At 44.6% G+C, this 26,748-nt stretch overlaps 1 protein-coding gene across 1 annotated transcript in view; it reads right to left on the bottom strand.

Annotated features, from left to right (window-relative positions):
* The window catches only part of LOC120949214 (uncharacterized), a 51,600-nt gene extending 29,604 nt beyond the window's left edge, over positions 1-21,996 (bottom strand). Inside the window, exon 1 of the mRNA XM_040366348.2 lies at positions 20,717-21,996. Within this exon, the coding sequence (XP_040222282.2) occupies positions 20,717-20,858 (142 nt within the window). The 5' untranslated portion in view covers positions 20,859-21,996. The remainder of the gene's footprint in view (positions 1-20,716) is intronic.
* Between the last annotated feature and the right edge of the window lie 4,752 nt (positions 21,997-26,748).

Raw genomic sequence — 26,748 nt, 5'->3', positions numbered from 1 at the left:
AATGTTTTGAAGCATGCTTAAGATCTGCTTTTTGGTAGCTTGGCAGTAGTAGTGTTTATTTCCCCGTTCGGTACAGTGGTAGCTTTCTCACATCTTATGCGCAGTTGCCAGGAAGCTCGCGTTTCCATCGCACTTGCTACCGGTGGTTGTTTCGAGTGCAATAAATTTCCGTACATTATTCATACACACCGGGTTAGCTGTTGATCCGCCGGCTAGGCAATACCACGATGGCAGTTCAGTCACCAGGCGCGAGACATCAGATCAAGCACGCAACGGCCGTTGGCAGCAAGCAACAGCACGTAAAAAAATCACTTATGCAATCAAACGCAACAGCATCCCGGTCACGGCACCGGCCGTCTGCTGCGCCTGCTGGTTATGCAATATTGTTTCACAATCGTTGCTGAAGTGAAGCTTGCCTGAAGCTTGCCGCGGGGTAGCGGAACTCGCCTCTCTTAAAAAATGTGATCCTTGCGAATGAGACCGAACGTGATCAAGCGTGATTTGTTTGATGTTTATTAAAAGACACGTACACACGTTGGCTGCTGGCTGGGGGTGACGTATTTGAAAGCTTGCAAAATTTCCTATAGAATGTCAGATGGTATTATGCACTGGTACTCCTCTGTGGTTGAGTGAATATTATTCATGCATACAATAATTTTCGCGCCACGCTTCGGGATAGTGCCAAGCTTGATGGTGGTAAACAGCTACGTATCACTCGGGTTACATCTGCCGAGAGGTGATCGCAAACACCTTTCCAACCCACCGGTACCGGGAAGCGCATCGGTGCGAGATTTGTGGTTGATTTCGTTTCCATTCCAGCAGATTATTGTTTGACTTTGGTTACCGGCTGGCTGGTTGGCCCGCAGCAAAAAACAATCTTTGTCTGTCTATGGTAAAGGTAGCTGCTAGCGGGAAACTCCGTTGTGTGTTGCTTTGTACTTTTGTACTTTCGTTCCTTTTCTCTGGTTCCATGGCTAAGGATAAGTGTCCCATCGGTCTGTCTTTGTCACGTTTTGTAGCAAACAGCTTTCCTCGTTTGAACGGGGCGTTTCCCTCCACACATGAAAGGATGGTAGCAAGGATTGCTGTCCAACGGTTCCACAAGCACTGAAAAACACTCTATGTGCACACTCGTTCAATGGTCGACGGGCTATAGCAAACCGCTCGAAAATGTCTCACAAGTGTAGTGTTGAGGGTTAAATATTTGCACAAGTTTTGGGCAAACTGAAACGGCACCGATGTGCGAAGGTGAGTGTATGGGAAGGTAATGGTGGAATCTCTCCTATCTGTCGCTTTTGTTCGGTGTAAATTCAAACGCAGCACCACACTTTCATCTCCCCGTACACATTCGATGCGCATTCCGGAACGTGTGGCTGGCTGTGTATCATCTCATTTGAATAAGCTTCCCTGCTGGAGTACGGCGTACAAGCTGGCTGTGAGCGGTGTACGGTTGTGGGCTGTTGGGTTTTCCAGATCCATTAAAATCAATTCCAGTCGGCTCAGCAACCCCGATCGGATTGCTGCACAGATTGAACGCCCACCAGCGTGGATAAAATCAGTTTGCTACAATGACATAAAACAAGTACGACCATACGAGTGCGCAAGCTGCATACAAAAGGACCTGTAAAGTTGAAGCTACTCTGGAGGTGCTTTACGCTCTCCCACCCCCATCACACTGTTGCGTGGGATTTGCTGCTCTTCTACCAACTCCCGCCGTTCGCATAACGCCAAACGCACAACACGCACGCGTACACAGCTTAAGGAGTAATATAAAAATAATCGTAAAATGTTACAACTTTCTCTCCCATTATGCAATCAATTTTACAACCCTCAGCAGCCAGTCCCTCCACATTCGGCATTGCCGTCACAAGTGCACCATAAAGTCAGCACGATCCTACAGCCCGGAACGAATCGTACGACATTCAGCGGTGCGCCGGCCCGAAGCGAGTGGGGTTGAGTTGTTTTATTGCTTTCCTCGTCCACAACGGCACCACCACCATTACTGCGCTCCTTTCCCTGTGTCGCCATCGTGTTGAGGGTACTTTTTTCCTGAGGGGTAGCCGCCGTTCGCTCGGAGTGTTATGAGTAATTTCATTAACTCCCAGTTATCCGCCCACTCCTGCGCTTCGATGCGTCACTCGTCTACCAGGACACTTCATGTGTGTCCTGTCCCGTTCATGGTTATTGTTAACGAAATATCACCTCCAGGCCGCCGGCGAGCGTGAAGGTGGTCTGATTTTGGTACGTGCGCTTTTTTTCGGTTTTGTTTATTGGGCGGAGAGGATACGCTAAACAAAAACAGAACATAATATTGAAGGCCGTACACGCTGCACAGCACGGCACACACAAAAAAGTACCTCCCAGCCAACCAGCGCGTAAATCGTCGTAATCATTTCATTTGCCCTTTAAGGAGGGAAGCTATTAAATGGAGTTTTTGGGGTGCAAAAGGGATACTACTTTCCGGTCCAGGGAGATGAGTGAGTTCGACCGGTGGTACGACAACAACTTCATCAATTGGGTCATAAATGTGCACCTCATTGTTGCGTAGTTAAGAAAATTGGGCCAAGTTTTTTCGTTGCAGCTGCCAGCTTGAAGGCATATTAAATTCAGTCTTTTTTTTCCTGCTTCAATGAATGTGCTGGCATGGTCATGCGAAAGGAGACATAGCCTTTGCTTAAGAAAGAGCGTCCTCTTTGTAGAAGGGTTTATGTCGAAAAAGAAACCCTAACTGAAGATTTTTTAAACGGTTTAACGTGAAGAGAGACGTCGATGTTTTACGTCCTTCCACCACTGAGCTGAAGATAACAATTCTGCTACTGCCGTTTTTATTCACACTGCAAAACCGCCGTTTCATACTTTCCGGCTCTTCACGAGGCGTTTATAAGTTTTTCTTTGCCTTAGCTTTTACTCCGTGACGTTTTCGTCACCGACAAAGCACCACCGACGACAGTCCGTGGTGTGTGGTGCAGACAAACGTGGTCGTCAAAATTGACAAAGCCCTTGCCCTTCTGGGAAGTGGTCATAAATTATCCCGCCATCATATTCGCTGCCGTTTGCCGTGGCAAATGAATTTATATTAAATTTGTTTTTCTTCCCCTACCACGCCACCCAAGCATCTTCCTTGTTTTGTTTGTGTGTGTGTGTATGTGTGTTTACGTTTTTTCATCGCTTCTCTCGTTTTATGTATCGTTTCGTTCCGTTCTTTCGCTCTGACGTTCCGACGTTCGTTCCGTGGGGTTCGCTAGCGCAACCTATCATGCTTATGCGGAGCCAAGCCGGACGGGATCACCGTTGCGTGATGAAAGTTGTTGTAGGGCGGAAATTTGCATAAAGAAAAGTCATCCAAATAGCTGCCAGCCCCATTCGTGTGTCCTTCTTTTCCTCCCCCCGATGACCGCTCTGGGAGGGAAGGAACGCAATGGAGGGAGACGGAAAACCTAAGGCCGATCGGTGTCTACACGTCCCACGCATCAACACTTGCGCGGGATACGCCTTCGGGGCGCCGCCCGACACGCTGGATGCGCAATGTTTTGATGGTTTTTGTTTTTTAACTTTTGCGTTACTTTTTCCGGGGCACACTCAAACAAGGCACGGACAAATCCGTAACTGTCCGGTGCATGGGCAGGCAACAACCCTTTAGGCTTTTGTTAACAAGGGTTAAACAACGGTACATTTCAGTGGGATGAGATGGACCAACCGTACGTGTTTGTGTGAGTGTGTATGTTTTTTGTATCATTTTTTAAATGTTGGTTTGCTTTTAACTAATCTTACAGCTCGATATGATGAAGGTATGATGAAGGTTGGCGTTTATTTTGGAGCTGTTATTTGTAGCAGGAGCCAAGAAGTCTAGCCTTCTTTTACGAGGAGGGATTCATCAGCATCATCATTTGTATAGAATCTCAGAAAAAAATGATTCTGATTGTATAAAGTTGTTGTTTTCGCGCTTGGCAATTTTAAAGCTAATTTGGTAAAAAATTAAAGAAAAATAATAGTTTTTGATATCTCATTGATCATTTTTGATATATTTGATAACTAAATTTTTTTGATAAAGATGATAGAAATGTTGTACACAGAGTTAATTGTTATATTTTACTCACACACCTTTGAAAACGTTTTATGCAAGCAATTTTCCTCGAAAAGGACTAACTAAGACTGTGGAGATGGAGTGTAATGCGGATAAAGTTTCATTTGTTGTTTATGATCTTTTACATTATAATACTTATTTGTTTCAAAACTGTTTTGTATAGTTGGTAAAATGTCTAAATAGTGAAACAATTTCATGTTCTATTGAACTAAGAAGAAATTCTATCCGAAAATGATGATTTTTCTCACATCAGCGACGCGTGTTTTTTTACTCTTTTATTTCGTAGCAATATCCGCAGTCCTTACACAACGATGGAGGCGCCTGGTATGTGATGTGAAAAGTACTTGGCAACTCCATTACGTATTATTATGGCGTCGGGTGGACATGGTTTTATTCTTGGTCGTCCTTCGAGAACCCGAAAATATGCTTATTTCATGCCAAATATGGTTATCATGCGTATGTACTTCGGAAGAGGAATGATCTTTGCAACCAACAGCCCGTATAATCATTAAGCCTAACCTTGAAATGAATGATTCATTCCACCACACAATGCCATCCACAATTGCTGACAGCTCATTCCACAGCAGCAATGACAGTTCCTTATTATCCACATACAGACAGCAACTGTAGGATTAGCCGTTCCGGTCATACTTAGGCGTCTGTGACATCTAATGAATCATACGTGACAACCATGGCAAATTAATGAAATCTTAAAGGGCCCTCCTATCATCCGTCTAGAAAAGGGGTCGCTTGAGGAAATAGCGCTCTAACAACTAACCCGGGACACATTTAGTCGCAATTGTTCAAGATGGGCACGTTCGCGACACTCTGCTCCGTGCTCAGCGCTTCAAGTGCTATGGATGGGCAAGGGACGAAGAATAGATACCCAAGAAGCCCAAGAAGCCGGTTTATGCTGTCGCGCATAGAGGACATGCTGACCAGGGGTTGTGGAAATGATTTAGGGTACGCTTCCTGCCCGCTCGGGACGTGCCAGTAGCAGTTGTTTCTTTGCATGAAGCCACGGAAAGCGAACACTGCAACGAAGAAAAGAGGCTGACACCGATGCCATGGCAGCATCGAGCTGGCGAACAAACACAAAGGATAATAATTAAAAGATAATCCAATTTAAGTTCTTTTTAAATTTAATTAACTGCCCAACCGCGACCACCGCATCGCACCGGATACCTTTAGTATACGCTTCCTTTTGTTTGATGTGGTCTCCGATGATGGTGTCGAAAGAGAGACAATATGTGAGAGAAATAGTTAGAGAGATGAAGGGACAGTGAAGGTAAACGTGTAAAAAAGAACGAAAACCCACCATTGAAATGAAGTCATTTTGTTCTCCGGGGACAAATATATCGCTCAGCTCGCATAAACTAACAAAAGCTTATGGGATCATTAAACGTGTGGAGTGTTTTGGAGTAGCCCATGTACACTTTGGTGATTATCCAGTCGAGATACAAAAACGCTACTCACCTCTGAATAGCGTAGCGAGTATGGTGCTTTTCAAATATGTGGATTGCATGCATTTATTGAAAAAATAATTTATTGAAAAAACAACAACAATATATCAATAGTTACAGTATGTTGTTGCACTATTTGAAAGATTGGAAATAAGTAACTTGGATATTTGAAATTTTGGGAAAGTTTATAGTGTTTAAACGTTCTGGAGAAAATGCTTTTAGCATCACACCATCAACATTTTCTTGCTGGGTAAAGCTAAGTTTTTTGCAACATACGCCACTTAATGACTGGATTTGAAGTTTAGTAATTAAGTAATGGTTAAGTAATATTCGAAGGAAGGATGCTTAGATGTACCATTGATCTTTGATCGAAACTTAGAATCAGCAATATCTCCATCTCAAATGAATTTAATATATTCTACATTTTTAAATACACAATAGTATCAGATAGGAAGAACGTACACTAAAAAGGATAGTTACCTAGTGATAGTAGAACTATCATTAATTGTAGTAGAACTATCAGTTAAATACTCAAATTAATTGTATTTCTTTTTCAGAACTTCTGCTAACCCTTCAACAACAATGATGTACTTCAAATAATATTTGCAGAATTACTAATGGAGTCCTGCATTTTGGAGAGCATTCTAACTAAACTTGTTTGGCTAATGAAATGGTCTCGAAGATCCTCTGCTTCCAGGCAATCACATGCTTAGCACACTGCTCTTCTACCCCAAAAACACGTTTATACTAGGCGTAGGTTGTCTAACTGCACTGCCCAACCTTGTTTTGTTTGCGTTTCCGTCGCACGAGTGCGGTGTTTTGCTTTGTCTACGGCAAGCACGACACTTGTTATTGTTCGTTGACTGGTCTTTTAACGTAAGCACCACATAATCGCTGCCGACTGTTTGTTTTGGGAAACCGATGCCACCATGCTTGCTGTAGCAGTATGTTGTTTTTCCAACCACCAGCCCTAACCTTGCGCCATGTGACAAACGGATATCGTTTCCATGGCAGGGGACTAAGCGGTTATGATGCGTATCTTGACAGTGTGGTGTATGATTGATGGTGTACGCTTTGATTTTCCACTTTTGGACATATCTCTCGCAAGCGCTTGTTTGTGGTGAAACCGGTTGCGTGCGGGAAACATTCTGCCCAAACAAGACGTACAAACGCAATAGTTGCTTTTTTATCTCACCAAAAGCAGAGACGTAGATGCTCTTAAGCATATTAAGGGGTAGCATGGGACGGGAAAATGAAATGTCGCAATAACACGAACGAGCTTTGACAGATGACTCTATCTGCGGGCGAAAAGTTTTGCGATTGGATTGCTCGACAAAACGAGAAACCGCCATAAAATCGTGGCATGGATGTGCCTTCTGGGCAGGAAAATTAAAGCGAAGGGAAATTGCTTCTCTGGCCCTTTTCCCTGTCGGCAGATAATCGGAGGATTCATCAAAAATGTATCAAAGCGTCTGTTACAGCTCCGTTCGGAAGCGACGGAGCCCGAACCGGACAGCCCGGACTCGTTCGATATCGAAACGACCGCGCTGTTGTTGACAGTCCCATTCCATTCCCTCATTCCTCCGGTCACTATGGTGATCTCTTTTGACATTTCGCTAACATCAAAGCGACCGGGCTGTGAAGGTTCGACCGGAATCGGCGTATTTCAGCACCGAATCGACAGATTGCGTGACCACGGGCTCTATTTCTTGCTTGCCGGTGCCTGTTTTTTCTCGACTTTTTGTTCGTTTCTTTCCTACGACGCCGCTCGTAAATGTCACTCAAGATTCCTATGCAAATGCCTGAGCCAAGCACAGTGTCCGGAAATAGGCTCCGGGCTTCCATCCACCGCTTACCTACGCGAATTGCGTCTTTCGCTCCGTTCACATCGAAAGGATGGAAGAAGTTGTTTGTGGGCAAAAACACCCAAAAAAAGAAAGAACAAGGACGATGAAGTCACGTGATGTTGAGCGGGGGCCTGCGGAAATTAAGCTGGCAGATTTCGATACCAAAAGCGGCTTCCAACCAAGCGACAACATCCGTGGCAGATCGCTAGGCGATGATCGGGGAAGGCTCAGCATGGATGGAAATACCTTTCGCGAGGTAATGGTTTCTTCTCTTTAGCTGTATTTTCGCTTTTGGTATTTCAACTACGAGTTTGATGGCGGGCGACGTTGAGCGGAGAATGGTATGCGACAAAAAATTACGAGCTGAACAGAAAGATTATTCATTTTCAAGATTCCATTCACCGTTCTTGTTACTTTCAACCTTGTTAAGTGTCAGATCGTGGGGATGCACGTGAAAAAAGGATAAGCGGTGAGATCAAAACAGTTCGACAGTGACATTCCACACATTCGGAAGTAGCTACAACCATTGTAAGACAAACGCCAAGGGGCAGCTAACGCACAATGGTTCAAAATAAAGCTAAATTTGGAAAAGATAAAAAAAAAACAAATTTCTGTGAGAAGATAGAAACAATAGAGAACAATTGATGGATAACGAAGCTTCGTGGATTTGTTATCTGTTTGAGAGAGATTGTCTCATTAATTGGAAGATTGCATGAGCAAGATTGATGAGTGTGTAGATTGACTAAAAATGATTTAGGACATGGAATGCTTTGCTCAGCAATGTATGTGTTTACAAACAAACGGCTAATGGTTAACACGAAAAAGTTTACGAATTTACTGTTAGAAAGATTATATTGGTTAAATTTTTTGCGCTCAATCACTTGTGGAGAATAAAGGAGAAGAAATTGCAGTGTACTCCGTATTCAGAAACATTGATAACCTTTTTCATTGTTTGCCATTCTGTGACCACAAATCACTACCGTTTGCTACTAGCCTGCTGGAAGAACGAATAGTTTAACAGGCATAAAAAAGCACAGTACATGTCCAACTGGGTAAAAGAATTCCTATTTACTAATATCCTATTTGGATTCTAATTCTTATAATATTCTAAAAGGAAATGAGTGCAAAATACTGAACAAAACTCTCATTCACTCCCTAGCAACGTCCATCGCTAAACATAAACAATGTTCAATTTAACTGTCAACATTTTCCCACAGCTTTCTGTCAATTTACTCTAAACGCATCGACGCAAGGTTCTCTTTCAACCTTGGTTTCGACCTTTATTATCTTGGCCATGAAAAATACTAACACTCAGCTCGTTGCTAGTAGGAAAACCAATTCTACCTTGTTTTTTTTCTACATCGTTGTTATTCACAACAGTATTTACCTTCCCAGAAAAAATCCTGCTCAACAAAATACGTCATTAATGAGCAGTATTACATTCCTTTGCAATAGAATTCGCTGAATGCTACACACAGAGAGAGAGAGAGTACAGGCGCTGCTGCTAGCCAACCTTCGCAGCGAACTGTTATTAATAAGTACGTTTGTTTATTTAATTAACACAGCTCCGCACCTGCGGTATGATTTGAGCAGCCTAATAAAAAAACGAAGCCATTTTCATCGCTTCTTGGTACGTAAATGGTACGTAAAATATGAACAGTTCCTGGGAAAAAATTGATATAAAGAGGCAGCCGATTGCTTGAGTTTGCTGAATAAGTATTTCATCTGAAGTAGTATTTTGTAGATTATACAAGGGCATACATACACAAGTGTGTACAAGTTTAAGGTAGGGCAGTGTACTGCACAATAAAATGCAATTTTTTAACGAGTCCTTTTGTCGAGGCATGAAATGTGTCAAAGTGTCACATTATAATTGAGAAAAATAAAAAACAAACCATTTGCGTCAACGTAGTTTCATTCATTTTGCAATTGAGTGTTGCAATGAAGAGAGTTTTTGCTTTCTCCTTCCCTTCGCTCGAAATTTCCACTCATGGTCGGCTCTCGGCGAGTGGTACGAAGTGAAAACTTTTTGTCCATACTTCCGCCAACGAGTAGCAATAAGACGAGAGATAAAAAATACGCTCTCGTATAGCGCGCTACGTCATCATGGAATCTTATCACGTTTCTGTTTTGCTCCCACCGCCGTTTTTTGTGATGCCCGTCTCCAAATAGTTACTTGTCGTTCAGAGGGGGGCGGATAGGAAAAATGCCAACACGTGACCACATTGGTGGAGAGAAGAAAAAATAATTAATCTTTAGCAAATGTCGACAAGTTTCTAGTGCAGTGCCTAAGTGCCTGGTCTTGTTGCTTTCGGCTGCGCAAAATGTGGGATCTTTCGTTTGTTCACACATACACACACAAACACACTTTCGCCCACACATAGTAAAAGAAACTCGCTCGCTTTCCTTACGGTGTGGAGGGGAACGGTACTTGCGGAAGCCGAAACGGAAAACAACACATCAAAGACGTTTGCGGCACCGTTCCGTCGCCGGCATCACGAAAAGTACCAAAATGGAATGGCCGGAAAATCTGGTCCCACTTCACACTCGCCCACCGTGTTTGGTAAATGTTTGTTCGATTGTTTTTATTGATTGGCCAGGAAGAAGGCGTGCTGTAGGCCACACTTACACAGTATGGCGACCCGCTGGGAGTGTGAGTGAATGTGGTAAATTCGAAAAAGTTTTCAACCGCTTGTTTTACTTCTTTTTGCATCTGGTTTTCTTTCGCGGCACGGAACGGAAGCACTCTCTCAGTGCCGGGCAAATCCAGCAGAATCCTATTAGAGGATTATGCATTGCAATTATGTTTTGTTTGCTTTTACTTCTACACGATTCGTTCATTTCTAGCGTTCGGCGATAACGGTACGATTGTCATACCTACCACAACGCCACAACCTACCATGGTCCACTTCCAGTGAAATGGCTCCATCCGTCGGTGGCCATTACGACACGAAACCGAATTTTTGTGTGGCGTGTCGATAATCCGTTTGTCAGACCGATTGTTGCTGTCTGCTGCCACGAGGCACAACTTACTTGTTCGTGTGTTCGTGACCGTATGGTGGAGAAAATCTGCTTAGGATTAGCATAGCTTAAGCCAAAGCAAAATTGTGTTTGTCCCACTCGTCGAGGGACGGTCGAGGGTCGAACTCGAATGGAAAGAGCGATGGAGGATGGAGTTGGATAAAATATTTCGTAGAATTACGCTTTGTAGAATGATTTTTTTCATTTTTCTTCTTCCACAGAGAGAAAATATTTATTAAGCAACATTGTACATAAATGTGTGCTGCTAGCGTAAATAATAAAACATTTTTATTTCACTCAATGGACCATTGCTCTAGCAAACAATTTTTATTTTCCTCAATGGAGACGCCTGGTGCTTTTCGTCAAAACATCAAAAACATGATCCTTCCCGTTCGTGTGTTTAATGACACGAGCGAAAGATTTATTGGTAGTAATAAATAAACATTTTCCTATCATCAATTTCGCTTTTGATTTACACAACAGAAATACTTGCTGGCGAAACGGCCCGTTTCGGTGAATTATTGTTACCCATTTTCTATGCACATTTTTATTGATATGAAAATTAGCTGATAATATCCCTGTACGGTACGGGTAACGAACGACACAATTAAGCAAGGCTTGTTTTAAGCGGACAAAATGGAACAATAATAAGCATCACGAATGATTGATGCATCATGCTGTGTTTGCTGGCAGTTGCTGTGTCATTTGGGAGAAGGTACGATACACATTTTCCCACAGGTTCCCAATTCAGACCAGCAGGAAGTACCCGGCTAATTGAATCTCCGTAACCATTAGATTCATGCCGAGCAGTATTTCCATTATTTAGACTCTAGTGCAAAAAGCAACGCAAACATAAGTAGCAGCAGCAGCACAAAAAAACAACAACTCTAATCCTTTTTCTCCAATTGTTTCCTAATTGCTGACACGCAGGCTACCACCATCCTCGGCACGGTTTCGCAAAAACACACAGATCCGGAACATTGGAAGCGAGAATGCGCATAGAAGAACGGCGCAAAAAAGGATACGCGCTGCCCTCCCGTGGGAAGCGCTTCACGCGCTTTAGTGTTGCGGTGATTCACCACAATTTCCGGTCGTCAATCTTTCAAAATTCCCTCACATTTCCTCTAACTCACTCTTTCTCTCTCTCTCTCTCTCTCTCTCTCTCTCTGCCTGTCTTCTCTTTGCAAAACATCACAATTACGGACGTTCATCATTCACCACCGTGTACGTGCATGTGGCTGCGGTGGCAAGCAATATTCGCATTGCGATGATTGAAATTAATTTATTTTTAATTTGCTTTCCCACCGCACGGCTGCGTGTTTATGTTTACGACCGTCCCGAAACCATTCACAGAAGTTGTGCGCACCCGGGACAGTGGCTGCTTTTTCGGGACGGGAAGCAATATTTTATCATTTTGTGCGCTGCTCCTCCGTGTGGTTTCCGCGTGGACCAGGTGTGACGGTGGTAAACGCTGGCAAGCAAACGGCAGCTCATCCATCTTCTCGTGTGGCAAAGGGACCGTGTCGTGGGGAGTAGTGGGCGGGGTGGCCGTTGGAGGGATAATTCAAACTCCTTTAGCAATCCGTGAAATCCGTTCCATGCTGTGGCGCAACCCAAAAGAACTCATGCTCAAGAGACGTTGTCGGTGGAGAGAAACAAAAAAAAACAGAAGGTGTACAAGCTTTTCCCTCATGGTGGTAATCCATAACGGTTGAAGTGCACAACTTTATGAATTTATGAGCTTATCCTTTTGCAAAACTCATCCAAAAGCTACGACAAACGTGTGTATGTGTGCGTGTGTTTTTGTGTGGGCTTGCCGAAGGTTGGCGGATGCTTGTGCTTGTTCACCTCCAACCAACGTCAACGACGCTCAAAATATCATAATTTCCATGTTTTATGAAAAGTTATTCACCTCCCAGTGCCGGAGCAGATTGCATAAGGATGGATTTTGATGATGGTTCCGGAAGAATCCTGCACGCCAGCCCAAAATCCTGTTGAGGCAACCTCGGGCACGCTCCTTCCCATTTGCGATGTCGGAACTGCATGCAGCGCGTCACTTGGTGAAGGGTGGTGCGTGCGGGCGCATCATTTAGAGGGCAATGAATTTGCTATGGGAAATTTAGTGTCTGCCTTTCGTTTCGACATTGATTTATGCGGACGGAGCGCTACAAGCGAAACATGCTTTCCTCATCATCTGCCATCGGTTGCCTTTCCACTTCAATATGGGTAGTGGGGAGGGCGGAGGGAACGAAGTGAAATGGACGCAAAGCAAATCAAACCCCACCATTAGCAATCGAGGACTGATGGCGAGCAACGGAGGTTGGCGGAGCGGGAGCTATAATGTGAAACGCTTGGGTCCGTACACACCATAACTATAGATTAGCCATTCCTGACATTTACTCGTGCGTGAAGGCCACCCGGTTGCGATTTATGAAGGTTTCCCTGTGTGTGTGTGTTTTTTTTTTATGGGAAATAGACAACCAGCCCTTGAACGGCATGGGGATGCAGTATATGGGAACGTTTCGTCCTACACCCAACACCTCCCAAAAGGGAATGTGACCTAAATCGCGGTCAAACCATAACTGAGCCGCGCGCCGACCTGAAAACACCGGGTGGGACTGCTGACCCCTTACTCACAATTTGCCGTTGCCCGACACGGGGTGGGGTCTTTGCATAATTGAACTTTCTCAGGGACGGCCGTCCGTTTGAGCCGTCCATTTTATCGTCATTTCTTTTGACTCGCACCGCACGAATCATGCCGGCTGAACGTGACAAGACTGGCGGGTTGCCTAACTTTCAGGCGTCGGTTAGACGGCGGCATTCGAAGCCGTTTCGGTGCGGTGCGCGATGATGGTGCCCGCTCAATCGATAATATAGCAATAAATGTTGTGTTTGTTTTCTGTTCGTGCTTTCGTTCCTTTTCTCTACCGTTGTTTTTTTACTAGTGGGCCTGTGTAGGTGCCGTAGTCTTCTTGCATTATTGCATTTTTTAAAGGACGCTTCACGGCTTCGACTCTCGGTTTGCTGTCGGAGGTAAACCGCCACCCGCGAAGGACCAGCCAATAAGAGGGCAATCATACAGCAATCACTTTTCCATAAAGGCAGCACAGGAAAAACACTATTACCGTTTGATTTGATGAAATTGAAGGGGTGGGAAAAGCCACTGCCACTACATCTGGGCCCGGAGTAAACCACAAACTGCGTTGAAAAGTACGGTCGGGTTGATGGGGGGAAAAAATGCCACCCGTCAAAATCCGGCACGATACGCGGGAAGGCGAAGGCGATGGCACATGCGACATGGCCACTTCTTTGCGTTGAATTATTTATGACGGCGGCTCGTCACCGGCGCTGGCAACGAGAGTGTACGAGGTCGAACATTGCCATTCGCGTTTGAAGGGTTCTGTGGGCGTCGCACTGGGGCGTTCTTAGCCGAGTGACGAGATATACTCCTGCAATCAAGTGTCACCAAACACTGTGGTACTGTCACTGGCTGGCGTTTGCGTAAGACCATCGGTGTCACCCGTTGGCACCCGTTTGCGCTGTTAAGCTGGTTGCCATTCCGTCAGCGCACGGTGAGATTTCATTTTATTTATTTTGTTCCACCACTTGGCAGCACAATCTCGTGGCACCGGGTGTACCTGGACTGGGGGTTCCCGGGAAAAGCAACATCGAGTCAACTACCGTTTGCACACCTGTCAGCTTCGTATGGTGTGCGAAATGGTACGGATTGTGATACTTGAATGGTTTGAATAATTTCAACGAAAACGATCCAACCTGCATCAACCCGTTCGGACGTCCCTTGCGTGTGGTAAGAGGTGATGTTACTCTCTGTGGCTTCTTAGGGAATGGCTACCTCACACACCAGCGTCCTGCGAATTGGGAACTATCAAATTTGATGGAGTGAGCAACAACCTCGGTTCCGGCAGCAGTGCCATGCTACTGTTACAAAGCAATGCTAAATATGAGTTCCTTCTATCGTACGATTTGCCTGCGAGAAAGGGAAAAGAGCAGAACAGGCCACACTAAAAACAATGACAAGGGTTTGAGCGCAGTGAAGAGATTTGAAACATGAACGTTTTCCAGATGATTTGTTGTTGATTGTTCACCCTTCCGCTGTGTCCTCTAAATCGATGTGTTTTACGACTGAAAACATTTAGGGCAATGTGTGTGGTAGAGCAGAATGTGTGCCCAAAGAAGGGCATGTAATCGACCGATTTTATAATTGTAGCCCCAACTGACTTCCGACCGGAAAACGTACGGTCAGCCATATGGTGAGGCTTGTGTTGATAGAAGGCTTATGCAATATTGTCGAAGCATTTGGAATAAAAAACCATCAGCGATGTGCAATTAGAATCTTATTTCTCTAAATTTATATGCTATTTTATAAAATTTTATGCATTACGCTTTTTTGTAGAAAAAATGACCATAACAATCTCCTTATCATATACACTGTCACTACAAAAACTCAAAAACACAAACATAGATAAGAAATACATTTTTGTCTAACGATTAATATATTTTATTACAAAATTTTGCTGTTGTGCTATAAATGTATTATTGTTGTACGTGACATGTGGCAAATGAGAACTGACTACTTTTTCACAAATTGTTTAGTAGATATGGTGTTAAATGAAAAATAACTGAACTTTCAGTTATGAATACAAGTGTAAAAGTTTTTTTAAGATTGTTTATTATACGCTATTCAAAAGCCTTTCATTTGAATTGCTGGACTTTTTTATTAGCTATTTTTAGTGAATGTTATAAAATGAGATAAAAAGACATTTAATGTTCTATGGTCTAAGGTAAATTTAGAGAAAAAACCGCTCCGGTTAAACTACAGCTTTTATTAACACACATACATTAATTATCCGATATACGCTATCATACGGAACCGAGCACAATAAAGTATATCACGTTTTCACGTTTTGCGAATTTCTGTAGATAAATAGTTTATACTGCCGGTTCGAAGGGAAAAACAATTATCGAAACAGAACTTTGATTTAAACTAGATAATTTTGCCAGGCTACGCAACTAAATTTCCTTAAAGATCCTCTTTACCGTAAAGAATACGTCTAAAACAATGGTTTCCAAAACTAATTAAAATGAGGTACTTTTGACGACCCCTTAAGAGACATAAAACCAAAACAAAACCTATACTACCCCCTGACACCAATATATCACCTTTTCTGATTCAAGAACTGTACATGACTTAATTCCGGTCTTGAACCTGATTACTGAACCTATGCCGGTCTAGGAACCGATTCAGTCGACAAACCATAGTCGGTAGTAAGTGTGCAGGAATTACCGAAGTAGCAGAATTTAGCGTAGGAATTAGCGTAGGAATTAGCAAATGAAAACAGCGTAGAATATACCATAGGAAATTTAGTAGAATTTGTATAGTGATATGTTTGCGCAAAATTTATCGCATTCAGTCGAAGAAAACTGTTAGTATAATTACTAGTGAAAAAAGCATTAAATCTATCTAAATACATTTTTTTAAATAACACATGTAGCTGTCATATTAGAGTCATATATCAGTGTCATATAGAGGAATCGCGACTAATCGCAAATTCGTGTGCATCGAGTATAGCGGATAAATACTGTACATGAGAAAATATAATATTTTATCAATAGATAAATAAAAATTGAAGCAGGAATGCAAAAGCAAAAACGAATACAGTAAATATAAGCTCCAAATAGTGCGATCACAATGTCGTTTTCAGCCCATAAATGTTCAAAAATACAATAGTTTGTAAAATGAGATTTAGAGTAAAGTCTTTGACTTGGGTTTTCTTGCTCATATCTCCTGCTCCACCATCGGATAGCCTGTCCTTGGTATGGGGGAATCCGAATGAAAAAAACACCCGGTCAGTCTTGTAGGAGCCGTCACGTTTATGTACTAGATTAATGGGTCTCATCAAGACATATGATATAAAATTGTGAAAATAATAAAAAATAAAAAGCTACATAATGATTATAGAAGAATTTTCCTTCACATACAGTGTTTTATTTGGCTTGTTACGTACCTATACAAGATCACGATTCGTATGCTGCTCACAAATCTCTTTCAAAGAGTTCACGGAAAACCTTTCCACAAAACCACCTACCGACGAAATCGAGCTGATTTTCCTCTTACACACGCATCACTCTCAATCCGCCCTGGCTGAAAGCATCTTTCATCACGCACAAGACACATACATCTTTTAGGGGCAGGAAAATAAAGCAAACAGGTAGCTCAACGAGGCACAAGCAACCGAGGATCAGGCATCGGCCCTCGGTACCGGTCGTTGTCTTTGGCCGTTGGGAAAAAGCTACTTATCGCATTAGCAAGGATTTTGAAGCACATCTAATTTACTTCGTATTGCTCGCCTTGAAGAAGAGCATCCTTCACCCAATCGTTCGATCCTGTCTCACCGTTCCAATCACACCAATGGAACACGTTTGCAAGCGTCCAAGTGTGGTGTGGTGTAAAGACGTCAGGGGGGTCGAGACACACGACAACCATCATGCGGAGTTTTCGGACCTAGGCGTAGTGTATTACTGAAGCGCACGTGTTGGCACGTCAAGCTACCCTTCGGGAGAGCTGGTACCGAAACGCACCATACCGAAACGCGCCGAGCTGTAGCCAATATTGGATGGATGGTAGGAAATTTAGCGTAACGTTTTACACGGCCCATGATGCGTGAGAGCCGACGGGCTTTCATCAAACACACAGAACAGAACGCATTCCGGCTGCCGGCGGGCCATGTGTGTGTGTATCCAAAAGGGTAAAAAGGGACGGCGCTCACCGTCCCAAACCCCTGCCTGCTTTTATTACGTTTGCGTGCAAATGTGTAGCTTGCGGGTGGATGGGTTGAGCAAGTACAACAAGCTCCGAGCAACCCGGTCCATCCAGCAACGGGTGTGTAATTAAGCTCAATTAAGCATTTCTTTGCGCTGGCTCGGGTGAGTGGCGCAGTTTCGCAAAAAAAACGACTACTTACTCATTCGTTATTGCATAACTACCAGGCGCGACGAGCATTTGAAAAAGCGCGCGCGCGTGTATAATAAAAGGCCCTGCCTGAGTGCAGGAAATTAAAACAAACACAGCGCCCAATTGCGCGTGGCAACACTGCCACCGCACGGAGTTGTGTTGCTTGGGTGAGAAAATTATAAGTTCCCTTCCCTTCCCGGTGGGATGGTAATCATCTCGCGGGGGAAACAAACGGACCAACTGAAAGACCGCGGTTCACACCGGTTTGCCACAGGTTTGGGCGGGCGTCGGTGATGGTAATGGGGGCGCGAGTTACATCTCCAGCTCACCAGTTAGATGAGCATGTAGGAAAATGTCTACCACGTCGGCCTGGAAAGCTCGGCAGCTCCGTACCTAATGGGACGTGAAAAATAGCACAAGCTGGAAGCCACCGCCAAAAGTGACCTTGTGGTGGTGCGAGGAAATCTCGTTTGCTCCGTAATGCCTGCTCGTGAATAAAAAATAGGCACGGAGATTAATTAGTTATTTATGAAGACCGACCGGCGGCAACTCGGGTTCGGTTTCGCAAAACCGTAGGTGGAAAAGCACTTAACCTTTTTTTGCGTTGGGCCTTTCTCTCTCTCTCTCTCCCTCTCTCTCCCTCTCTACCTCTCTCTCTCTCGCTCTCGCTTTCCAAATATCCTTTTTGCTCGTTTCCCTCGGGTCACTCTGTATCTAACCCTCCCCTCCAGCCACTCCGTACATTGCTGCAACAAATGCCCGTGAATGGGTGATAAATTTCACCGAAAGCAACTTATTTTCATCCTGCTGCAGCTCAGACAGTGTGGACTGGGGAAAAATGTTCCCTTTCGCACACGGGTTAAGGGTACAAAATAAATAAAAATAAAGCAACGGCACAGCGCAGCACAGTGGGAAACGACAGACACACACACACGCGCGCAAAAAAGGAATCTCTAGAAACGAATCTCATTTATTTGTAGCTCCAGCTCGGTACAGAAAAATAGCTGCGCTAGGTGTTGGGTGGAAGGGGTTTAATTGCATAAAACCTGCGAAGCTTCCGTCGGTATTCTTTTTCCCTGGAGTGGCCCAGCGGAACGGTAAGCTCATGATGGCTCGGTGCATAATTTATGCCACCCGATCCACCCGAAGCAGTTAACTTCTGTGCGGTGAGCATATTTCATTCGGCGTGTTTTATAGCAATCGTGTTGTTGTTCCCGTTGTCACTACAACTACAGCAACACATCTCGAATCAATGCAAGTGTTGCACGCCATGCTTTGACGGTGTGTCAGTGGATTTCACGGTTGCTGAGTGTGTGTGTCTATGGTTCGCAGTTTAACGTTGAATCGGATCGATTGCATTTTGTTTGTGCTGGATAGAGGTCGAAAAATAAAATTTAAGAAGAATGGTATTTAATGATTGTTTTTTTTTTGCCCCAAACGATGCAATCATGCCGCACACCTACGGGTGATATGCACATTCAAAGCTTTATGCGGTGTGTGGAGCGTGTTGCGTATGTAAACACGGTTATTAATGTCACCCGGAAGGTGCAAAAACAAAGCGATTAATTTATTCTACATCTGCTACGTTTCCATTTCCAATCGAACGGTTCATTGATCATCTGCATCACGACTCAAAAAAAAAAAAAAATAACACCAGAGGCAACTGTTTCGGTGGCAGATGAACCGAAAGGCTGGCTTCCGAAATGATGCAATGAATGTTAATTAACATGCTTAATTTTTAAACGTTGCTTTTTTGCGCTTTGTCACGTTTCTACCACTGTACAGCGCTTTACCAACAACATATGTATTCCTCTCGCGTAACGTGTGATTACAGCGCTTTTTTCAGTGTGCGTATTTTATGATAATACAACCGTTTTATTGAAAAGCTCGCCAGCTGAAGCGTAATGAATAGAAATTAATTTTCCATGAAACAAACCAAACGTTTTTTTTTTGTTAAGTGAAACACATTAAGGTGAGGGGAAACATAATCATGAACAGCTATTTGTCCGCTTCTTTGAGCTAAAGGTGACAGGATGACAACTTCACCGGCAAACATCACTCCACCATGGTGTAGACATTTTTGGGGAAGCGGTAAACTTTTTTGCTCCAATTTGCCACTCCTCACCATATCGTTATCTTCGTTGCAGCAGTTTGCAGCGCTTTTCGCACGTCTAGTCTGTTACTGTTTATTTTTTTTTTTTTGTTTCCGTAGTGGAAATTCCTGTTTTAAAATTTAGGAGAGCCTCGAAGCAGTAAGAAGACGAAGAAACACCAAACACGGCAAAAAAGAGCGAAAGAGTGAACGATAGACAATTTCCAAATTAAACGCACAAAGTTGTGCCTGGCTTTTTCTGGTTTGTGTTGCTCGTTTTGTCTTGCTCGGTTTCTGGTTCCTCGACGTTTTTTTTTTTTGCCCCACTGTCTGGGAAATCCAACTGTTGGAATGCGATGTTATGAGCTACTTATTTTGAGGATCTTTCACGTGAACCCCCAACACCTGGTCGCCCTATGACTTGGCGATGGTTTTTCGGGGTGGGTAAAACGAAGCATAAATTAAATTTAGTGCTTCTTATTCTGCCAAGGCGCACGGTCTGACACGGCAGCCCCAATACAGGCAGAAGGGACGAGCTATGCTTGTAGTGGGGCTTGATTGCTCAAGAGCGAAACACAAACTTACTTATGTGGTGTTAATTTTGTTGCTGCCCTTAGTTGGAGTTTTCCAGGTGCTCGGTACTCCTCGTGCAAACGATAAGAACGCAACTTTTAAAAACAGAGGCAAATTGAATTCAAGGTAAAATAGGCTGTATTAAATTGTAATGGGTAGAATTATGCGCTCTCTGGCAGACTCTGCAGAATTTCGTGAGCACATAGTTCAGGGAAATGATTAATTTAGGTTTTGTAATACACTATATTTAGAATATTCTGTAGAAAACACCTTGATATCGTTCCTTTGTAGGGCTCATTTGATTCCCAAGGATAAGGTTTCACATTTCAAACGGTCCAATGGACGTGCATTCGCGCTGGTCGATTTGTTTTATCTTCTGGTTCGCAAATTAGCTGTTCAGTGGTATCGTTCTGGGTTAGACGATAGAAATACGCTTACCAAACAAACTGGCTACAATACCACCATACCAGTGCGATACAAATACTACCCGGTCCTGTTGGAGTGAGGTGAGGTTTTTCGAGCGGAAAATCCGTACCATTCGGGGAAGATGCAGACGGTGCTAGATTGGCCGTGGGTATAGAGTATCGATCGACAGCTGCTCTAAATATAACCATTCAAGCGATACAAGCTGGTGGGTGGCAATACCATTTACACGACAATTACCTGCAGCGATGGTGACATCAGTGCTACTGCTGCTGCTGCTGCTGCTGCTACCTAAGCTGCTACTGCTGCAGCAAACAGTTAGAATGTTGATCGCCAGCAGCAGATGACAGACCAGTGCCCGGGGACGATTTAGACGTTTCATGTTTATTTTCCCGCTCACATACGTCTGGACGCACACATACACAGAAACACACACACACAGGTACACGCACACACTTAGACAGAGAACAGGTACATACACTTCGCTACACTCGACAACACGCTCACTCCAGCGAGCCTTGCTCAAAAGCTTCGAGACAGCACACCTACCACGCACACAAACGCGGCCACTTCACAGGCAGCTAGCACAGACGATGGACACTTAAGTGCCGCTGGTCGTGGACGTTGCTCGGCCTAGGCCAGTTTTGGTGTGGACACTTGGACACACAAAAGGGCGAGGGCGCTGTGATTTCAAGTGTGGTGCCACTACGTGTAATCGCCACTTATCGCACAACAATTCAACCACTCACGCTGGCGGTTGTAAACGTCGCTCATGATACTGGAAAGGACGCCCTCGTGCCGACACGCCGATCGAAACGATCGAGACTGGCGTAGGGACAGTCCGATTAAAAGCACACTTCTGTCACACTTGTTGGTGGCATCGTTTGATCACACATTGCAGCACGCGAGCAGACGGTTACAGCAATCCAATCAAACGCTTTATCACTCCACAGACACTTATTCGCTGAACCGATAGGCCGACGCGCGTGCAAAGATGCACTATACTTCTCCGAGGGGTACGTACTTAAGTAGTGGCAAGGGAGTTGAAACAAAGTTTTACACCGATGCAGGGAAGTTTGCTCGGAAATGTGTTCCGTTTGTCAGATGTTTTAGCAAAAACTGTTCACCTTCGATGCACAATCTGTTTAATTTTCTGCCCTAGCACTGTTCACCGCTTGCTGCGCGATGCGTCTTTTGCGATGGAAGCGAGCTTAACTTGCAGATAGCATCCAGACTGGTCGCGTGCACTGCTGTAACTGTTGTGCAGGATTGCGTCCAACCAGTGTACGGCCAACGCGATGATACACTGGTACTAACAACAATTCCACAGATCCGGACCCGAATGTCGAGCGACCCGAACCGCACAATCGGAAAGCTTCCCGAGCGACCCGAGAGTTGAATGAATGAAATCTACCGCCGTCACCCTCCCATCATCTTGCAGTGAGCGCCTGAATGGTAGGCAAGCGGTAGGACAGACAGCGGAAGCCAACGGGAAGCTTTGTGCGTAGGCGAATCAATGGCAGTTTGGGCAGGATCTCGGCACCAGCCAGCCAGCCAGCCAGCCAAACCAGTATCAGCCAGTTGGCAGTAAAGGTATGTGTGTGTGTGTTTGTCCCGTCATGCGCACCGGGTCGTTTGCCAGACCGGGGAGGAGAAACTACCACCCCGACGACTGACGAAGCCTTGCCAGCTTTCGGTTAAAGCTCGCGTACACGTACTTGTGTGCGTGAACGCGCACGATATTGCTTATGCGTTGTGTCTTCTAACGATGAAACGCGATGGATGAAAATGTTAGCAGCGTGTTTTGTTTTGGTTTCAAACACCACCGCTTTTTCGTCCATCTGTGTGTGTGCTGCTGTGCAGATAAAAAGCGCCTGTATTCGTGCAGGACAGTTGAACAGCGTTCGATTACGCAAAATAAAGGAGGGGAAAACAGCCGGACAGCTTTTTTGTGCTGAGTCTACGCGGACGCTGGCATGATGGCGTAGATTTATGCCAGCTACATTGTATCGTGCATGTGTGTGTATGTGTGAGAGAGAGGTATAAACTAAAAAACACAGTAGAGCGAGAAGGCAATAAATTGCGAAATAGAGCGAATGGAAGAATAGAGTAGTAGAACAAGATGGAGCACAGAACAGAGCAGGGACATTCTAAAAAGCTCCAGTTCAACAATAGGCAGAAGCTGGCGCGATACGCGTGCCGTGTGAGTAAGCATGCCGGAAGAGGAAAACTTGAATGAAATCGGACACTTTGCTTGCTTCCAGCATTCCGGACAGCTGCGGTGGGTGCGGATGGGACGTGCGCGGATGGATAGCGGAAAGAGAATAACAATGACGCGGTTGCCCTCCCATAGGCAGGAACGGGAGGAGATGCTGTGATTGTGGAATTCATCTGCTGCGCCTACAGACAGTCGGTAGATGACGGGAATCGTGGGTGGTTGAATATGGCGAGCCGAAGCAAAACGGATATCCGGCACTGGATGGGAGGACCTGGGCGAGGAGAAGGGGCGACGGGATCGGGAAGGCGAGTGGTGAGTGAAACGTGCTGAAGGAGGAGCGAAATTTGAATCAATCGAGTGTTGTTGTGGATGGCACTAGCGCGACTGCTGGCGAAGTATGGTTTCTGATGCACTGGTGGGATGAAGTGTAAACCAATGGGGGAGATTTGTTTTTTTATGTTTATTTTTGGAGTGAACAAGCAACCAAAGTAATTCAAAGCTGCTCTAGTTAGCTCTAACGAATGATTTATGTTGCAGGTTTAATGTTTGAAAGCTGATTTTTATACACAACTCAATACCAAAACGCGTACATCTCGTCCAAACGAAACTGCGATGCTAGTTGACCAACATTGCAAAAGAATTTTAATATCAGAATACAGCATGATACATTGTGTACGAGAAAATGCCTTACTTTCCCCTCACACTCTCATGCTTTGCTGACCGCTCTGAGGGAAACATTTTCGTTATTCCTGCCACTAGCACTGTGCAACAGCCTGGCCTGCTCCTTCCCAACTACCCAACTCGGCAGATAAACTATCCTACCAGCAGCAAGCGAAAACTTTTCCACCCGGTTGGAGGCGGATGATTGAAATCCGGCTTTATCGATCGGCAACCCCATCGAGCGGAAAGATGGATAAATAAATCGCCCATCGTCCAGGGGGCCGGGTGCCGAGGTGCTGACAGGCCGGCTGCTAGCCAGCCATCTGTTCCCAGCATCCGGTGCTTCCGGTTCATCATTCCGGTTGGGAAGAAGATGAACGTGCGAAGGGCGGTGGGGTAACGGAAACTGGACTGTAGCACTAGCGCAGTCCATCGGTGACAAACGGCCTACGCATCAATCGAGACGGGGCGGGATGTATATTGTTGCGGTTGTACCGTCCTTCCGGTGTATACGATTAGTTTGGTCAGCTCGAAACGCTGGGAAAGGAGCTGTGGAAGGGCCCGTATACCGTGCGAGAGTGGGGGAAATAGTAAAAGAGGAACTGAACTAAAACGGAGCAGTGTGGATGGGCAAAAGCAATAAACCTCCTATCGGGATAAACGGAATAAACATGTAATCCTGCTCTCAGCAATGGCTCACCGAATGTAAGAAGATGAGCTGACCGGGGAGCATTTTGATGCTGTCCAATTCGACCGAGCTGTTGTGCTGAAGGCATTGCCCCATTTCCCGCAGGACCGACAGTAGAAGGTATCACGTGGACGGTATCGATCGTATCATCGTACCATGGGCGGAAAACCACGAGGAGTGCTCTAATAATTGTTTAAATTATAAAACCCTTCTTGAATGGAATTCTTTGAACTTGGGTCGATGAGTCCAGCTGAGAACTATTACCCTCGCTTGGTAAACAACTGCTGTGATCCTGTGTATGATACTGAATAGAAGTACTAATTGAAGTAGTTGATTTTACCTCGTAGATTGTGTTCCTGCAAACGGTACTATGAACCTAGTCTCTGTAAACGTTTAGTCTGACTGAACGAAAGAGCAGAAAAGCATTGCTGATGGTGATGTCCCTTCGAATGGGATCCAATCATCATGATCGCCGATGAACTCCTGCATGGACACATACTCACACACGCCAACCAATTCCTCGAAATCCTTGGGAAGCCACAAAACGCCAACGGAAAAATCGCAAACATTCCTTTTCCGAGCCGCGTTGGATGGTAAAAGGCCCCTTGGTCGAAGTATTCTCGTCGTGCTACAAAAAATACACATCACGCCCACAAACTCTCCAGCCTAGAAACAGCATCGAATGCCGTGAAACCAACTCTCGGGAATTGGAAGCGCGCAGTGTGGAAAGCTATATGATAGGCCACGACCTCAGTCAAAGTATGCGTGCATTTATCGCCAGCCGTGGATGGAATTTCATTCAACAGAACTGACCATCGGTATTGAACATGTAGCCGCGCGCCAGCCCAACAAGATGCAAACGAGGAACGGATACTCGCCACGGATCTGCGCATGGTGCCAGCTGCAGCCCACCGCCATTTGGCATCCGATTAAAATTAAATTATCCGGAAGAGCGGATCTACGTGACCGGGATTAGCAATACGGTGGCACAACGGCTCCTTTACTGTGCACGGGGCACAGAGTATGCTCTCCCACGCAGAAAATGATTGTCCTATCCACTGGAGTGAGTAGAAGCGAAGGGATTCCGTAGGGGTTTCTCGAGAGCGGGAGAGGTAGCAAAGGGCAACATAAAGCGTAAATGTTAGAGGGCAGGACATAAACGTACCGATAAATCTTTCGGTAGACCACGATTTTGTTGCGTAGCTTAAGCTTTAGCGCAGCAAAATAAACAACCGAAAGGATGAACTTGACTGCCGTGCTTTGCGAATGGCACCGAAAGGTCATTCGGGCAAATACGACCATCGTTTAAGACAGTCTTTTGGAACACATCAAACCATGGGTATGATAAGTTTTTACTCGCTAGAACCATCGCCAACATTAAACTTTTATTGGGGTCGTAATAGACGCACGAGAAACGAAAATAGAATCATATTCTAGCTGCAGTGCTTTGGATGCTTCAAATTTTGCTGTTAAATAAAACCCCAATCTCTGTCAATTGAGTTGGTTGGAATTGGATTTCAGATGGATGCACGCAGTACACCATCTTATCGCAGTTGCCGGTCTTGTGGACCAGTCGTCAACTCGTACGACTTAATAAAACATGGCCGTCATGGATTCAAGCCCCGAATGGACCGTGCCCCCATACGTAGGGCTGACTATTCTGCTTTATTAATCAACAAGTTACTGAAATCCAAGCCGATTAGTGGTATAGGACCTTGATCGACAACGGTTGTTGTGTCAAAGAAGAAGAAGCACGCAGTACACTCCTATGAGTGGTTAGCTACACCATCCTGAGTCTCAATGCCTGAGTCAAATCCATTGTAGGCATTGTAGAGTACAGAAAAGTGTGTCGTAAAAAGTGTACTAGAGTCAAAGACCTCCGAAGCTCCGAGATATCTGACAGGCACTTATAAATGCACCGTCGAAAGCATTGATGAGTCCAGTTGTATACCAGATTTCTGGAGTAATGGCAATTCAAAAAGTAAACACCAATACCTATAGTTGACACGTTGATTCCCTGGAACTCAACTCGTATTGGGTCCCAGAAGAGAACCACCACCAGATTAAATAACCGTTTTCAGTCTCTTCAGATACATTTCAGTCTTTTCGTTCAAGCATGCATTTTAATTATCATTTAACCAAACGAACCTCATATCGAGAACATTCGCTGCAAATGTTAATAAAAGCTAGGTGAAAAAACAACACATTCTAAAAAGGAACATCCGGGTTTAGTATGAATTTCAACCATGTTTGCATAAGTTTAGTGGACAAGGAAGATCATACTACCCGCACACAGCAGGTATTTTCTAATGGCTATAAACATTTCCATATCAAAGTGTTCAGTGATGTAGGGTTCAGCGTAATTTACATTACATTACCTACATTACTTACAGTCGGAGACTATCAAAGAGGATTCGAAACGGAAAATCAACCACTAACCAGATCTTCACCATGCGGGAGATCTTGGAGAAGATGGCAGAATACAGACACAACACTTACCATCTCTAGATTGATTTCAAAGCAGCATATAATAGCATGACCAGGGTCAAACTGTACGACGCTATGAGCTCTTTAAGAATCTCGGCCAAACTGATTAGGCTAGTTAGAATGACTATGACCAACGTCACTTGCCAGGTCAAGTTGTATGAAAAACTCTCAGGTCCTTTTGCTTCCACCAAAGGTCTACGCCAGGGGGACGGGCTTGCC

This window comes from Anopheles coluzzii, chromosome 2 (genome assembly GCF_943734685.1).
Source record: "Anopheles coluzzii chromosome 2, AcolN3, whole genome shotgun sequence".
Taxonomy (NCBI): Eukaryota; Metazoa; Arthropoda; class Insecta; order Diptera; family Culicidae; genus Anopheles; species Anopheles coluzzii.
This window is presented reverse-complemented; position numbering and strand designations above follow the sequence as displayed.